Source organism: Chenopodium quinoa, unplaced genomic scaffold, assembly GCF_001683475.1.
Source record: "Chenopodium quinoa cultivar QQ74 unplaced genomic scaffold, ASM168347v1, whole genome shotgun sequence".
In the NCBI taxonomy this organism is placed as follows: Eukaryota; Viridiplantae; Streptophyta; class Magnoliopsida; order Caryophyllales; family Amaranthaceae; genus Chenopodium; species Chenopodium quinoa.
In genome coordinates this window covers 66,555-83,724 of record NW_018744501.1, presented here as the reverse complement: position 1 = coordinate 83,724, position 17,170 = coordinate 66,555, and the positions used below count along the sequence as shown (strand labels likewise).

At 38.3% G+C, this 17,170-nt stretch overlaps 2 protein-coding genes across 2 annotated transcripts; one reads left to right on the top strand and one right to left on the bottom strand.

Moving 5' to 3' along the window:
* The first annotated feature begins 6,713 nt into the window (after nt 1-6,713).
* Nucleotides 6,714-11,769, top strand: LOC110697786 (probable indole-3-acetic acid-amido synthetase GH3.6). The gene is made up of 3 exons (XM_021875165.1): nt 6,714-7,218; nt 7,685-7,792; nt 10,296-11,769. Exons 1-3 carry the CDS (start codon nt 6,914-6,916, stop codon nt 11,635-11,637), a joined length of 1,755 nt encoding a protein of 584 aa, XP_021730857.1. The 5' UTR covers nt 6,714-6,913; the 3' UTR covers nt 11,638-11,769.
* Nucleotides 11,770-11,936: 167 nt separating this feature from the next.
* Nucleotides 11,937-16,081, bottom strand: LOC110697890 (sugar transporter ERD6-like 7). Its single transcript, XM_021875295.1, has 19 exons — nt 16,031-16,081; nt 15,352-15,423; nt 15,191-15,253; nt 14,996-15,085; nt 14,843-14,902; nt 14,678-14,743; nt 14,507-14,572; nt 14,248-14,323; nt 14,097-14,161; nt 13,916-14,005; nt 13,749-13,829; nt 13,581-13,665; nt 13,163-13,206; nt 13,018-13,080; nt 12,878-12,937; nt 12,737-12,790; nt 12,572-12,631; nt 12,369-12,483; nt 11,937-12,244 (listed from the first exon to the last, which is right to left on the bottom strand). Exons 1-19 carry the CDS (start codon nt 16,079-16,081, stop codon nt 12,129-12,131), a joined length of 1,377 nt encoding a protein of 458 aa, XP_021730987.1. The 3' UTR covers nt 11,937-12,128.
* Between the last annotated feature and the right edge of the window lie 1,089 nt (nt 16,082-17,170).

The following is a 17,170-nucleotide window of genomic DNA, read 5'->3' as shown; positions in this document are numbered from 1 at the left end:
TCGACGAAGTAAGAGACTCAGCCCTAGACAGAATGGCCGCTTATAAGCAGAGAATCAGCAAATTTTATAACCGAAGGGTCCATGCAAGGCCTCTCAAAATTGGAGACCTTATCCTTCGGAATGCTGCTGCAGTTCAGAAAGGCCGAATCCATGGGAAACTCTCAGCTGCATGGGAAGGACCTTATGAAATCTATGATGAGCTTCAGCCAGGGACATACCGACTTCGGCAGTTGGATGGAACTGAGTTGAAAAATCACTGGAACGCTGATGTACTGAAAAAATATCATGTGTAAACCCTTCGGGGCAGAACAATCTTTGTAAGTACATTTTGAATTAATGAAAGGCCTTGGAGCCGCCATTTATATAAATGTTTACAACTTTTTATCCTTTCAAAGTTTTCTTCATTCTATCTACTCTTTAAGGGTTTTTTATTCAGCCTCGTCTGAAACCTTCGCCTTCGGGTAACTGGGTTTCAGATTGCTGACAAAACTCGTCTTTTTAAAGAACACTGGTCTTTCAGCTGAAGTCAAACTTCAGTAAGACTTGTTCTCCAAAGACATGAGTCCATGGACAATTCTGGGATATTGCCTTAACTGAGCCTTGTATCCCAGAGAGCCATTATCCGAAACATTGCCTTAAGTTGGCCCTGTGTTTCGGGTATCCATTTTTCAAAGATAGACAAAAAATCAAGGATAACAGCAACAGTTGAAAATTGTTTAATCAGCCTTGTCTGAAACCTTCGCCTTCGGGTAACTGGGTTTCAGATTGCTGACAAAACTCGTCTTTTTAAAGAACACTGGTCTTTCAGCTGAAGTCCAACTTCAGTAAGACTTGTTCTCCAAAGACATGAGTCCATGGACAATTCTGGGATATTGCCTTAACTGAGCCTTGTATCCCAGAAAGCCATTATCCGAAACATTGCCTTCAGTTGGGCCTGTGTTTCGGATATGCGTCTTTTAAAGAACACTGGTCTTTCAACTGAAGTCCAACTTCAGTAAGACTTGTTCTCCAAAGACATGAGTCCATGGACAATTCTGGGATATTGCCTTAACTGAGCCTTGTATCCCAGAGAGCCATTATCCGAAACATTGCCTTAAGTTGGCCCTGTGTTTCGGGTATCCATTTTTCAAAGATAGACAGAAAATCAAGGATAACAGCAACAGTTGAAAATTGTTTAATCAGCCTTGTCTGAAACCTTCGCCTTCGGGTAACTGGGTTTCAGATTGCTGACAAAACTCGTCTTTTTAAAGAACACTGGTCTTTCAGCTGAAGTCCAACTTCAGTAAGACTTGTTCTCCAAAGACATGAGTCCATGGACAATTCTGGGATATTGCCTTAACTGAGCCTTGTATCCCAGAAAGCCATTATCCGAAACATTGCCTTCAGTTGGCCTTGTGTTTCGGATATGCGTCTTTTAAAGAACACTGGTCTTTCAGCTGAAGTCCAACTTCAGTAAGACTTGTTCTCCAAAGACATGAGTCCATTGACAATTCTGGGATATTGCCTTAACTGAGCCTTGTATCCCAGAAAGCCATTATCCGAAACATTGCCTTCAGTTGGCCCTGTGTTTCGGATATGCGTCTTTTAAAGAACACTGGTCTTTCAGCTGAAGTCCAACTTCAGTAAGACTTGTTCTCCAAAGACATGAGTCCATGGACAATTCTGGGATATTGCCTTAACTGAGCCTTGTATCCCAGAAAGCCATTATCCGAAACATTGCCTTCAGTTGGCCCTGTGTTTCGGATATGCGTCTTTTAAAGAACACTGGTCTTTCAGCTGAAGTCCAACTTCAGTAAGACTTGTTCTCCAAAGTCATGAGTCCATGGACAATTCTGGGATATTGCCTTAACTGAGCCTTGTATCCCAGAAAGCTATTATCCGAAGCATTGCCTTTAGTTGGCCCTGTGTTTCGGATATCCATTTTTAAGAAGTGAAGAAATCGTTTATTCAGCTGAAGCCATACTTCAATTTCTTGGGGGCAAGAAGCACTATCAGTGCAAGTTTATGTTCGGCAGAATTGAAGAAACAGTAAAGCATTCAAAAACAAAGCAGCTGAAGAAAAGAACATCAAATTAATAATTTATGCTCAGAAATTGAGCTACAAGTTCAAATAAACTGTATCGGCAGCCGCCCACAAGCGGAAAATAACAGCTGCCGAAATACGTACAGAAGCAAAAAATTAAACTGTTTTGTACGACAAGGCAAGCTGAAGCAAAAAACAAGGCAAAAAATTCAGAAAGCGGCAAGTCTAAAGTTAAGCGCATGATGAACCGCAAGATTCTGAAGACGACTGCCCGAGTTCCGATGCTTCAGCCCGAGGATCAGACTGATCAGCATTGTTGAGCCCCATGGTGGCCTCAACCCCAACAGCAGAAGAAGCAGGCTTTGCACTCTGCCGAGCCTCCCTTTCCCTCTGTTCAGCCTCCAACTCCATTCTCTCAGCTTCTTCTTCGGCTTCCTCAGCCTTAAGAATTTCAGCTTCGAATGGAGTTGCATACTTCATATGAGGGTCTTCGGGATTCTGGACCCATTCAGCACACTTGGACCAGTCCAGCTTCGGCTCAGCATGAAGGCAGACTCTTCGGCATACTCTGAACCCGTTTCTGAAACCCATTTCATATTCTTCCTGGGTATAGACACGGACTTTGAGTAGAGCCTCAGCATCAGCCAACTTCTTCTGGGTGTCCTCCAAGTCTTCCTTGGATTTCTTCAGCTCATCGGCGAGCTTGGAGGAGGAACCTTTCAGCTCATTCAGCTCCTGCTGAACTTGGGAAGCCTCTGTCTGAGCCTGGGCCATTTCTTCTTTTTTGGCCATCAGCAGATCCTCAACCTCTTGGAGCTTAGCTCTCTGAGCTTCAGCAGCAGCAGCAGCCTCTGAGAGTTGGACATCCCTGGCCTGGAGCAGCTCTTCAGCAGCCATTCTGCTGGCTTCAAGAGCTTCTAACCGTTGCTGCACTTCAGCTTGTGCAGCAGCTCCTTCCTGAATACGGCTTTCAACGGCAGCCTTGAATTTGGAGACGTCCACTCCCATGTGCTCCTAGAGGAATTTTTCCCCTTCCATCAGTGGGGGAAAAACTTCCTTCTCCATAGCGTCGCAGAAGGTTTTGAGGACTTCAGCAGCTTTTTTCTCGTACTCCTCACCCTTCTGCTGCTTCTCTTCAGCTGCTGCTTGCTTCAGCTTAGCAAGCTTTAATTCCTCTTCAGCTACCTTCTTGTCGTGCTCGGCAGCGTCTACCCTATCTTGTAGGGTATCTATCAGCTCTACAGTTAGAGTCTGATTGTGCACGAACTGAAAACAGGAGCACAAGTTAAAAAAATAAAATAAAATAAAATAGAGCTGAATTTTAGAGGAAATAAAGGCAAGGAAAATCACCTGCATCATCAGCAGTTGGTTAGACCTGGCTGGGTCAGGAACTGATCTGCTGGATTCGCCCATCCCAGCAGTGGCCTTCAGCGACCAGATTCTTGCCCTATCTACTTCGGACATGCCAGCAAAATCGCCGAAGTAGCTGCAGCACCTTCACGGTTCTGACCCCATATGAGGTCCCAGATCTGATCTGGGATTGGAATTCGGGGGGCCGAGAAACCCATTTCTCCAGATTGCAGAGTCTGGAAAGAAGGAAAGGATGACGATGGAGCTTCTTTAGCTTTGGATGGCTCAACATCATCCTTCTCAGAAGAGTTAATTACTATGACCTCTTCTTCTTCAGGGGTGAGGACGAAAGCCTCAACCTCTCTTGCAATGTCTGCCGTGAAACCCTCAACACTGGGCATCACGGCATCCTTATTTTTGTGCGTAGCAGCACTCTCCTGAATTTCTTCTTGGACCCCTCCCTTAGATTCGGGAGTTCTCTGATCCACCTCCATCTCAGGAGGTGGCGGAGGGGTCTTTTGAGGTGATTGGGGTGGTGGCCGGGGAACCCTCGGCGATCCATTGCCTTCCTCGGGTTCCCTTATTTCAACGCCGATGGTCATCGGCCTCCGCTGAAAGTCATGAGGGCCGATGATGGCCATTCTTCGGCGCCTCTGAAGGGGCTGCTCGTCCATGTCTGAGTCTGAAGACTCTTCTTGTATTTGGTCTTCGGGACGAACAGGGGCTTTCCCTTCTCTGTGTCTGTTACTCTCTTCAGACTGTAACAGACAAGGGGTAGGAAGAATGTGAGTACAAAAAAAAAAAAAAAAAAGAAAAAAGAAAGACAAAGTTAAGTCTGAAAGCTCACCGAGGTCTTCAGCAAAGCCTCGTCTTCTTCAGCTGCCCTAGCTGCAGCTTCTTCTTCAGCAGCTCTGGAGGACCCTTCTCCTCCTTCGCAAGCTTCGAGAACCCGTGCAACCTCTTCGGCTGTACGGGAGGCTTCAGCTTCTTCGTCCAGCAGCTGAAACCAGGGGTCTCTCTTCTTCCACCAAGGCTTCTGCCTCTGATACAGAGCAACAGCCTCAATTTGGAAGTGGGAAGAGTCTAGATGAACTTCCCTATGCCTCGGTTCAGTGATAGACGGGGCCCGATCAGTTACAACTCGTTCTCGGTTGACACCAAGACGAGCGTAGTTAATGCCAACGTTGGTCTCGTCCCGCTCTAAAAAAGAAAAGGGGAAAGGTCAGTTCAGTTAGGTTGGCACAGCATAAAAAAGCAAAGTGAGAGAAGAAAAAGAGATAATTAAAAAGCCTCGGCCCCAGCCAAAGAAGCTTACCATCCTTAAACTTTCGGCTGAGGCCAACAGCTGCTAGCATATTCTTTTGGAAAACATAATGCGTATCGGGGAGCCAAGTCTCCGGGAAATGCTGCATTCGGCCGCTGCCCCCCCGGTTCGGCAGCTTGCCGAAGATATTTTGTTGATCAAGGTTCGGATCCGGCCCGTTATCTGCGGGGGGACCTAGACTTCCCATGTCGGGATCAGGCTCAGCAAGGTACTGGGAGCGCTGAAGACGCAAGGGTGGCTCGGATCCGTGGGTGCCCTAACCCAAATCCATTGACCTCTCCAGTCCTTGTCTGAAGAGTTGTTCGGCCACATGGTTAGATATTGGGGCCGAGACTCAATCCGATACCACCCAGAACCATGGCTTCCGTGCCCACTTTGAATATTTGGCACTAGCCGATGAAGCTTTTTGAAGCAGTGCAGGTTCGGCACATACTTGAAGAACTTGCAAACCCATAAGTATGTCATCACCCTTCGGATGCTGGTAGGAGTTAGCTGACATAGGGAGATATTGTAATGGATCAGCAAGTCTCGGACGAATACGTCCAAAGGGAACCTCAGCCTGTACTGAAGCTGTCTTGTGTACACCCCCACATACCCCGGGGGTGGACGATGGATTCTATCGGATGCCACGGGCATTCGGCACCAATACCCATCAGCTTCAAAAATTCCGTAATGCAACTCAATTTGCTCGGCAAACCGATATTGTTCGGCATTCTCCACCCACCATGAGTAGGGGCGGTTCTTTATCATGGCCGAAGCTACTTCGGCATTCTCCCACTCTGAAAACCCGGGGAGGATATCCCAAAGGACAGCGGGAACTTCATCGTCCCGTCCAGAAGCGCTCGGCCCCTCCGTTCTCTGAGGAGGAGCCGAGGAAATTGGAGTCGCCCTAATCCCTTCAGCAGGGTCAGACTCTGGCCTTTGTCCATTCCAGGTCCCAATCTTGTTCCTAGGATCGGGAATTGGCCTTGCTCTTCTTGGAGCACGGGCTCTACCTCTAACTCCTCTTGCCATTGATTATTTCGAAGAAAAAAGTCGAAAAAAAGGGAAGGAGTTCGAATTCGAAGAAAAATAAATTGAAATCAAAGGAATTTACCTTAATCTGAAGCGAAAGTTGTCGATTTACGAGTTCGTAGTGGCAAGTCTCAGTTTCTAAGCTTAATGCTCGGGGAATTTGCGAAGTTTTGATGCGGGTTCTTGGGTTCTCTCGAGAATTCTGGGTTTGTGTTGGTGAATAAGTGAGGAGAAATGACGCGCCTCTGATTATATCTCCAGAAATGGGAATACGGGGAGTCCCCGTTTCAATTTCTCTTAAATACCCCATTAAGTAACCGTTAAACACACGACCTTGTGATTAAACTGCCCATTATCCGTCCAACTTCCACAATCATCCGCCTTAACCGTTGTTATCTCATTAATTACGGTTTAAATTCAAATTTTTGGATTAATTAAATCATTTACTTCCCTCCTTTTCTGAATTAAATCAAACCCGACCCGTCATCCTTCCAAATCGGGTCTGGGGGGCAAGTTGTTTGGGTCCAATTTAGTCCAATTGGGCCTAGGCATTAAATGATCCAATTAAAAGCCCAAGGTCAAGGTTCAACTCTCCAATTGTGCTAAAGTCAAAGGTCAGCCCTCAAAGCAAGTCAATTGGGCTAAGGCCCAACTTCTCCATGTATGAAGAGGTATAAAAGCCATCAATATTCATACATACACATTCATTCACAGATTCACATATTCTCATAGATTCCCATACATTCTCATATATTCTCATATATTCAAGCAAAGCCTCAAGCAACTAATTCTCTTGCATAGTGTTCTCTTTCTACACATTGTACTGGCTTTAGCATCGGAGGGGCCTTCCTCGGCAACACCCCCGAGGCTAGTTTACGTGTGTTTACTGTGCAGGAAACCTTCGGCCCAACATAACTTGGACCGAATCTAGTCTTCTCCGTTTCAGCGGACCTTCGGTAAGGTCCCATTGTTTTCACCCGAAACATGTGTAATTGTTATTTGGTGATTAATAAATTTTTTACCTTTTTTCAGGAAAAAAAAAACAAAAAAAAAAAAAAGTCTAATATGAGGGGCATACCCAATTAAATATTGGTGCACCATTCAATCTTGAGAGTCAACACACCTAATATAATAGTCTCACCACTTTTAATTCTATCAACTAATTACAAGCATTATTGTCCAAAAGGTCAACTAAACATAAAATGGCAGAAGATGATGATCTTATAAACAAGATTGAAGAAACAACCATAAATGCCAAACGCTGCCAACATGAGACTCTTGCAACCATCCTCAGAATTAACGGTAGAGTTGGATACCTCCAACGTTACCTTGGCAACACTAATTTTTATGATCATTTTGATGCGGAAACTTTCCGGCGGCTTGTGCCGTTGTCTACTTACGATGACTATGCCGATCATATCAATCGGATGGCCGAGGGTATCATTGATGACGATGTTGATGGTTGGCATTTTCTTTCATTTGATCCAATCATATGTTTCTTTCTAAGGTAAACATTCTATGATCCATCTTGATTCAATTCCGTCTTTTCTTATCCTGCCTCAAAATAAACAACTTTGTGTTGTCCTCGATTTTCCTTTTTTTTTTTCTCGAATATTTCATTTGACAAAGAAATTTTAACTATTATTCATCTGAATAAAAAGATATACTACGTAAAAACAAACCAAATATATATTTTCTCTGTTCTACAAATATTGCAACAAGGATGAAATTACGCATCTCAAAGCATATTTTATATGTTAAATATCTATAATTATATAAGAGTAAAAATTATAAAAAGTTGATATTGTGAAACTATTTTACAAGATAAATCTAACAAGAGCCTACATAACTATATTTTACTTTACGTATAAATCATAATTTGTCCATCGTGATAGAGGGAGTATAACATTATAGTACTAAGATGAGTTTCTTATCAGAGGAACTGATCAAACTTTTATTGGGGTGATGAATAGCTCAGGGACAAGTGGAATGAAGCAAAAAGTGATACCATATTATGATTCAGCATCTTCAAAAGCCGCCTCCTTTTTAGCTCATTACGGCAGCTCTGCCATCCAGCGTAGGTATACCTCTTGCGACTTTGCCACTGCTTTTTCTTTTGTTTTTTTTAAAAAAAAAAATAACTACTTTTACATAAAATATGCTATAGTACTATGATTCCTTTTTTTTTTTTTTTTTTTTTTTTGATAAGATAGTACTATAGTCATTGGTTTATGTCCTTTTCGAAGCAAGTTCATTAAACGTTATTTTTATTATTTTTTTTATTTTTACAATGCATACCTGAATAATTAATAATTATTTTTGATTGCATGCGACGCATTCAACGTTATCAAATTAATATCTTAATTTCACAAGAAAATTAGGTTATCCCGTGTAATGCACGGTTAAAACTAATTTTTCTTGTAATTTATGTTCTGCTACATTACATTATATATAAAAATTAGAATAGCTAATAATTTAAAGTTAAGGATATATATGAACCACATTACATTATTTACAATTAATAATTGAAATAGTTAAAAGAAAATGACTTAAAGATACATAGTAATGAAATATAAAGAAAAAAAATATAAAGTATACAATTAGTTCCAACGCTAGCAGAATTATTATTTAGCTTCCAACAATTGACAGGTTGTATAGTAGTCTATAGAAAATCTATTTGATTTTTGTAGTCATAATTTATAAAACAATCTTCAAAACAATAAAAAATAGAGTAAATAGCTCAGTTAAAAAAAAAAGAAAAAAGAAAAAAAATGATGATGTCATTATAGCTTTTAGGCAAGAAAATTTTTCATGTGAAAGTGACATGTGTGCAGTTTTATAAAAAAAAAACATCTTATCAGCATATTTTGTTTCAATATTAGTTAATAGATTAGAATTAGACTACTCCCCCTAGATGAAGAAAAAGAGAGTTAGAAAGCTACGTACGGAGTATAATTTTACAAAACAATATTATATATTAATTTAATTGTTAAAATATATTAAATGGTTAAGATACACATTAGGTTTACAAAATAATAATACCAAAGAAATTCAAAGAATAATATTTTAAAGAACACAAATTCTTATATGTGGCTGACCACACCGTGTGGTCAACCATAATGATGGTTATTTTGTTAGTGTTATAGGGATTACCCATTAGTCATCAGTGTAACAGGGGATACTCAGTCAGTGTTATAAGAGTTAATCAGTCAGTGTTACAGGGGATACTCAGTCAGTGTTATAGGGTTACTCGGTCAATATTTTATGGGTTACTTTGTTCTTTTACAAATGGTCACACGATATGACTAATCACACATAAGACACACTTTTTAAAGAATAATATAGATGTTATCATAATAGTCAACATATTTATGATTTCTCTATCTATCACTAATCTACTTAAGTGTAAAAGATTATTATTTCAAACAATCAGAGAGAACTTATTACGGAGTATTACAAGAAGCGAATCAATTTCCAAAGGACATTGTCAATGAGAAGTGGCTAGTTGGCCATAAAGTCCACAGCCCAATGTATATGTAATTCTTGATAGCTATCACATCGAAGTCCACAGCCCAATGTATATGTAATTCTTGATAACTATCACATCGAAATATTGTTTTTTGAAAGGATTATGGTTATCTATGACTGATGACCGATTGACCCTATTGACATATACAGATATTTCCTAGAAGTTATAATATCATTAGTATGACCATGTTCTCTTCCCCAATAATATTAGTATGGAGTAAAATAATTTTAGTAATTTAGTGTACTAATAATTTCAATACATTAAAAATAAGTTAAATTTATTAAAAATAATTTTAATTCAACTTAAGTCCAATTTAGTAAAAGTGAATTTTGTTTAGTACTGTAATAATTAGTAACTTTAAAAATAGATATCAGCAAAAAAAATAAAGTAAAGAGAACAAGATATTATTTTACTGCTGAACTATATAGAAAGCTTCTGCTAATCTCAGCTCCAAATTAGTACCCTAAAACACGAATAGTTCACTTAGGACTAGTTAGCCCAAATTAGTGGCTTAATCACTATCTCATGACAAACTAATTAATTATATAATGCCTCCTCCACATGCTTTCCATGGACTTGATGATTACTTGATTGAATGCCTGTTAAACCTATGGATGAATATCTACATTGTAATTTGAAGAGTACTTCCAATTTCTTTCCCACTCACTCACAAGATACAAGCACATGGACACGTAAATAACCTTAGTTGTACCATGCATAAGGTACAAGCGTACAACCAGTTCTATCTAAAAACTTGCCTAAGATTGATCACAATATACAACTCTGTACTACTCCGTATTTGATATTTTAATGTATGCACCCGAGAGCACGTACATGTTATGATGTGCAAATAATCCAAGACAGAGTTCCATTGCACCCTTAATATTTGTCATTGGATTATTTTCATATTAACTTGGAGTACAATTCCAAAATGCATATGGTTACATACTTACATTACTGAATCTGATTGAACAAGATGCAATTGACATTAGTTTTACATACTCGTAACCTCGTAAGATGTACAAAATGATCTAATAACGATTGAGCATTTGCAGGTTGTTCCCCCCACGGCCGTCGGTCAATAAGAGCCTGTGGTTTCTATATGCTGGAAATATAACAATAACTAAAAGTGGGTTCAAGGCAATGGCTGCATCTTCAATACCATTGTCCAGCAGTAAAGAAAGCCAATCTCAGTTTCTTTCTACGTGCATCGCCCCTGCTGAAGTTGTTAAGGGTTCTAATCTACAACAGCAGATGTACTGTCATCTATTATGTGGCCTAAGGAAGTTTGAGGTAATCGATTCCATTCGAGCACCATATGCTATAGCTTTGATTAAGGCATTCTCACTTTTACAAACCAATTGGGAGCAGCTTTGTAATGATCTTGAATCAGGGACTGTAAGTTCTGAAATTACTGACATTGCAATGAGGGACTCAGTGAATGAACTTCTCTGTGGGCCTGAGGAAGAAATCGCGAATAGAGTTCGATCAATTTGTCAAGAAAAGAATTGGGAAGGAGTTATTGGTAAGTTATGGCCAAATGCTAGATATGTCAGGTGTATTACTACAGGAAGTATGCAACAGTATTACACGAAACTGAAACATTACGCAGGAGATATTCCATTGTTAGGTGGGGAGTATTTTGCTTCAGAATGTTGTGTAGGCATCAACATGGATATTATGCAACCTCCTGAGCTGACTCGTTTCGTTATGCTCCCAACAGCGGCTTACTTTGAATTTCTTCCATTCGATTTGAAAGATAAAAATGCTTTTGCAGGAAAAGAAACAGTTGATTTTTCTGAGGTGGAAGTGGGAAAGATGTATGAAGTTGTTGTAACAACTTACAGAGGACTATATCGTTATCGTCTAGGTGATGTTGTTAAAGTCGTAGGATTCCATAACTCATCCCCTGAGTTGGAGTTAGTCATGAGGGCTCCTAAAAATTATAGCGAAATTTTGACTGAGAGAGACTTGTTTAGAGCTGTTCAGAACTTGGAGCTTGCAGGGGGAAGTTTGTTACTTGGGCAGTTAGTAGAGTTTGCCGGTTTTATGGACTTGGAGTCGGAAGCTAAACATGTGAAGATCTTCGTTGAGTTTGCTCACGAGTGTATGCTTCTAGACAAAGAGAAGGAGAACGAATCAGTTTTGTTTCTTGAAAGTTGTCAGTCTACTATAGAAGATGGTTTGGGAGCCATGTATAAATTGAAGAGAGGAAATGGTGAAATCCAGAATTTGGTGCTATCAGTTGTTCAGCCCGGTACTTTCGATTTGTTACTCCACAAGGCCGTTGAAAATAATGCTCCTGCTAGTCAATATAAGCCACCTAAAATCATTAGAAGTCATGGGATTGTTGACTTCATGGATGTGAATTCAGCTTTAACTGTAGTTTTCAATTGATCATCAACAAGAGATGCATACATGTTTAATTAATCATTACAATATGTGTATTTGTGATTCTATGTATTATACATGTTTATTATTGTTGTAATTAGACTTTGTAATGATATTCCTTTTTCTGATTTCTGATAATATTATCCTCTTGTTTCCGGCCTACATTACCAAGTGAACCTGAAGAAATTTTACAAACAGAACCATCTATCAGTTAATGTGATGAATTTTAGTGACCAAGCTTCCAAACACGTGATCATCGTTAAAAATTAGTGTACATTAGCCGTCCTAAACTACCACTTCATGACTTCATCACGAATTTAAGCTTTTGAGTATTTAGAGTATTGTTGGAGTTTAATATTTTCTATCAAGGATTTGTATTTGTTCATGAATCAGTAAATTTGTATACATTCTCTAATCTCTAATAAAGGTTACACATTGTAACAAGCGCTTCTGATGCCTTTATTCTCTCCCTTTGAAAATTGTTATGGGTCCTCTCACTATCCGTTAAGGGCGACTTGGATTTCCTCCAATGTTCTCCCATTAGTTTCAGGCACCACAATGATAACAAAAATGATGTCGAGTGCATTAGTCGCAGCAAAGATAAGGAAGGTACCTGACAAGTTCAGAAAATTTGTTCATCAATGAGCAGTGTTTATAGAATTGTAAGGTATATATATTACATATATTGCTTAGTTGTTTCAGTTGTAAATATGATCCAAAGTTGAGCTGTGGTGTACCATACGAACTCCATTCCATCAGAAAATTGAATGTATAAGAGACTGCCCAAGCACCAAACCAGTTGACGAGTGTTGCCAGGCTTCCAGCCACTCCTTTTACATTTATCGGAAAAATCTGTCATATATACAAAACTACTCAGTAGATTGCTGACATTTACTATCTTAATTAACAAGAACAAATAGTTTCTATGGTTTGGGGTTACCTCTGACATTACAACCCATGGGATCGGACCCATTCCTACCGAGTAGAATGCTATGTACACCTATTTACACTCATAAAAGAAACATTTGTGAGCTTGACATGTACAAAACATTCATGAGCAGGTTTCTGAAATCGCTTTGTTTGTAACAGCTATAATTCTGCTTACCAGTATACAAGTAGCTGCAAGTATACCTCCTTCTTTTGTGTATTCCTGATGAACCTAATTTAGAATGAAAAGTAGCATTTCAGTGGTTACAAGTGCATTGCAACTTGTCGACTTTTATACATGAATTATTACTTAAGTTACCTTGAGGTAAAATGAAACTGCTGTTAGAAAGCAACCTAAAGCTGATCCAGTCGCTGAAACCTGTAGTGTATAGAAGTTTCTCAAGTCATCTAATGTAATAATCCAATCGTAATTTCTTTGAGGATAGATGTAATCTTTACCAATAGTAGTGGCTTTCTTCCAGCTTTATCGATCAACGTTGCTCCAACAGATGGAATCACAACCTGCAGAGTATAATTCTTAGGGAAGTGACAACAGACATAATGGAATCACTGCCTTTAGGAACAGGGATGTTTTGCCTCAAACCTGTAGTAAAGCGTATATAACTGTTCCAATCTTTGGGGAAAATCCTGTCAAAAAAGCAATAAGGTTCAAGGCATCTTTGAAACTTTATGAGAAAGTTGTTCAAGCTTTACTGATGGCTAAGTATGCAGTAAAAAGTGGTGTTAATGGTAAGTTTATAAGTAATCGGCTAGGAAAGTCCCATTTTAATGTTAATGGTAATGCTTCTCTTCCTTTTTATAGCTAGGAATTGAGATGTACTTATCGAAAAACATACTTGGAGATACTTGTGGGTATGTAGAGTTGCATTGCCATGATAAATTTCCTTTCCTTCCAAATTTTAATACAAGCTCATTAACATTTATACCATTAATTGCCGCATATCAAACAGATTGTCAGTACATCCATGTTCTGTTGTGAAGACTAGAACAAAGTCCTCTACCTGTAGTCTTAAAAATTTTGCTTGCATAGAAGCAAATTCCATTGATTCCCCCAAACTGTTGCAACACCATTAATCCAACTCCTACCTGGCACCACAACCATTAAAGTATCGTCTCAAGAAGCAGTTACACCTCACTGTAATTAAGCTATCAGTACCAGTAAAACTTACAATGACAAAACGTATATATTTCTTCTGAAACAGGTCAAATATGTTAGCTTTCGGGTGGTGTTTGAGCTCCTCTATACAACTCTATAAAATGCAAACACATATGAGTCCAAAATTCGAATGCTTTGGCAATTTCATTTTCAATGTGAGTTAATTTGCTGACACAATACCTGGATCTCAGCTACTTCATGAGTTATATCTGCATCCTGGCCTTGAAGTTTTTGAAGTGCATATTTGTACTCCTGATTTCCTCTTCTTGCCTATATCCAAAACCAATGACCAACGGGTATTTAGTTTTCCTTGCAGATCATGTATAGTATATTATGTTACCTATAGTTTAGGTATTCATACCAGCCATCTTGGTGACTCCGGAATAAGAAACAAACCCAAAATCATAATAGCACAAGGGATTAGTCCTGCATCATATCATATTTATGGGTTAATTCTTAGCTGCCTTGTTAGCTTTTCCTAAATGATCAGCTTCACTATTATTAAACCTTACCGGTTAATGCTAATGTTCTCCATGACACTACTATCCCTATTATAAATGCCACTGATACCCCAGTAGAGATCATGACCTGTATAAGAAATAAGAGCAAGTAAGCGCAAACAATGGCAACAAGTTTCTACATTACCCCCACTGGACCCCTAAAAAGTATATTCGGACATAACTCTAATCTGTTGCTTAATGAAAAGTATGCTTCAAGAGTGATTTTCCTCTAAAATGTTCACTTTAAGTCAGAAATATCGTATAAATTTACCTGATTCAGTGTTGTAAGGGCTCCTCGAATGTTTACAGGTGATATTTCAGCAATGTAAATAGGAACCTGTAAATCATAGTACATAACACCGACATTTAGTTGAGCTCAAATCAATAGTTTAAAGATGTATAAGAACACCAAAGATTACAAAGTATTACAGAACATACGTACCACATAGGAGAAGGCACCCATTCCATATCCCCCGGCTAATCTTCCTAGGTCCAAAACAAAAGTACCCTGGTTTCATTGGATAATATTTTAACAACTTTCTCATTTAATTAAAACTACATTAGTTAGTAAAAATTCATAGTTTTACAAGAGAATATTAGTCCAAACCTTGGAAAAATATATAGCTAACCACCCTGCTACGCATGATGCGGCATACAGTCCCATTGCCTGCAGATAAATCAAATTTAACAAGAATACAAATTATGCATCATAGAAGTTGTCAGCCTGTGACAAAGTACCCTGATAATTTTTTCTTCATACCCATTTTCGACCAACAAAATCAGCTATCGGTCCACTTGTTATAGCGCCAAACATTGCACCAAAAGTCAGTACAGAACCAAAAAGTGAAAACTGCATGAAAATCAGGAACAAAACAAACATCTTAGGATCTTCAGGCACATCAGAACAGCTAAACCGATACTGCAAACTACACGTAGAAGAAGACTGTCAGCAAACCTCAGCAGTAGACAGATGAAGTTCTGCAGTTATTGCAGACTGTGTAGGAGAAGAGTAGCCAGCCTGAATATCAACCCATTATGTTAGTTAATAATCCGGGTAAATGTACAGAAAGATACGAAGCTTACAGATCAAATCAGACTAATTGGAACAACACTTACACAAGCTCCGAACTGGTACGAACCAAACACTGCAACACAAGTGCTTAAATAAATGTGTATAGTATGGTCGTCCTTTTATAGTATAGTTGGTTCATATTTGCCCCACAAATGAAAGACATTTGATCATGACACGCATATTATTCTATGGAACAATTATCTGATTTGGGAATGTAAAGAATGTTGGAATCTTTTTGAAACAAATTTTGGTGGTTCTTTTTTCTCTAGAGTGAAATATTACTGTTACAACTTACAACCAACACCTTGTGTACGTAATATTTTACGTGTCCAACACCTTAATTAGGCAAACATGATAAGTAAATGATCACCTAGCCCCGATTAATTATATTCATGGTTTTACTTGAAAGTAAAGTTATTATCATCCAGACTCAAAACAAAAATTATTATTTTTTTATTTACTATATTACACCGTACTTCCCTTCAATTATACTATATTTCATATTTGACGGTACAATAGAGAGTATAGCCTGACCCGAATATATAGATTGGAAACTAAATCCAAAAAAAACTACCTGAATTTGACCTTAAATGAACCTAAGATTACTAAAACATTTTGTGAATATTTCAATGCAATGTAAAATGATGATTTTTTATTTAATTTATTGCTACATTATTCAATTTTAACAGAATGGAATATTTTAAATAGAAGATGATTCTTTACACAATCAAAATGGACGATGAAGATTGCACGATGAAGAGAAAGATGGGTCATATTTTGTTTGTGGCCTAGTGGGATTTGATGGGTTACAACTCAAGCAAATTTGAGAATCATATCAAATCGTTTATGGCAAAGTTGAGAGAAATATATTTATTTAGAAACAAGAGCATTTAGCATATATGTTTATTATAGTTATTGATATGGCTATTCAGAATAATTAAAGATGATTATTGAAGGTATATGGAAGTTTATTGGATTCTTTTTGTTAGTTTGTCGATTTATTGTGACCCTAAAAATATTATTATTATGTTGACACAAAAGTTGGAATTCAACAGTTGTCACACATAATTTCCATTTTTTCCAAGCATCAAGTTTTTTTTAGGACATTGATATTGATTTTAATGGACCGATATAACCTTCAATCTCGGTTGAAAGGAGGGGCGAAGGGATGGGAGGCTGGTGGAGGCCCGGCCTCCTCAACCCAAATCTGCGGTTTATCAGATTTTGTACAATGGCCTCCATAAAAATGTTACATTTATTATTAACGTTAATTAATAACATATCATAATGCTTGCTATAATGGTTACGATTTTGATGTAATTGTACAAGGGATCTGAGATCAAATCTCGGCCTTGTCATATATTTTTGCATCCACATTCCACACAAATTATTAATGTAAGTTGTTGTATTGTTGGGTACTCAATAAGGCAATAGTTATTATCTGGTGCACACGTCTATAATATGAACATTTTGTAAAAAAAAATATGAACCCTTTACAAAAAAAAATGAATATTTAGTAAAAAAAAATATGAACACATCTAGTGGCAGATCCAGAATTTCCAATCAGGGATAGCACATACGAGTAGTTGTTTAAGAAATAGAAATTAATACCAAACTTTATTTTAGGGGTTCGTATTGAAAAATTCCCCAAAAACAATAAGCAGAATAATAAACCGAGTGATTTTTTGAATGCAATGCAATGTGTTAGTACATTGTTGTGCTCCTTATTAATTAATGTGATTTTGTACATGGATACATTTGACTAAAAACTTATTCAAAAAACAATTACTAAGATGTATTATACTTATCAAAAATAATTACAATACAGGAAGAAGAAGAAGAAGAAGAAGAAGAAGAAGAAGA

Coding starts and splice junctions, on each gene's coding strand:
- LOC110697786 (XM_021875165.1), top strand. CDS start 6,914: ATGGCAGAAGATGATGATCTTATAAACAAGATTGAAGAAACAACCATA. Junction 7,219..7,684: donor ATCATATGTTTCTTTCTAAG/GTAAACATTCTA, acceptor GGTGATGAATAG/CTCAGGGACAAGTGGAATGA. Junction 7,793..10,295: donor AGCTCTGCCATCCAGCGTAG/GTATACCTCTTG, acceptor GAGCATTTGCAG/GTTGTTCCCCCCACGGCCGT.
- LOC110697890 (XM_021875295.1), bottom strand. CDS start 16,081: ATGACCCATCTTTCTCTTCATCGTGCAATCTTCATCGTCCATTTTGAT. Junction 14,573..14,677: donor TGGGTGCCTTCTCCTATGTG/GTACGTATGTTC, acceptor TATGATTTACAG/GTTCCTATTTACATTGCTGA. Junction 14,162..14,247: donor GAGAACATTAGCATTAACCG/GTAAGGTTTAAT, acceptor GATATGATGCAG/GACTAATCCCTTGTGCTATT.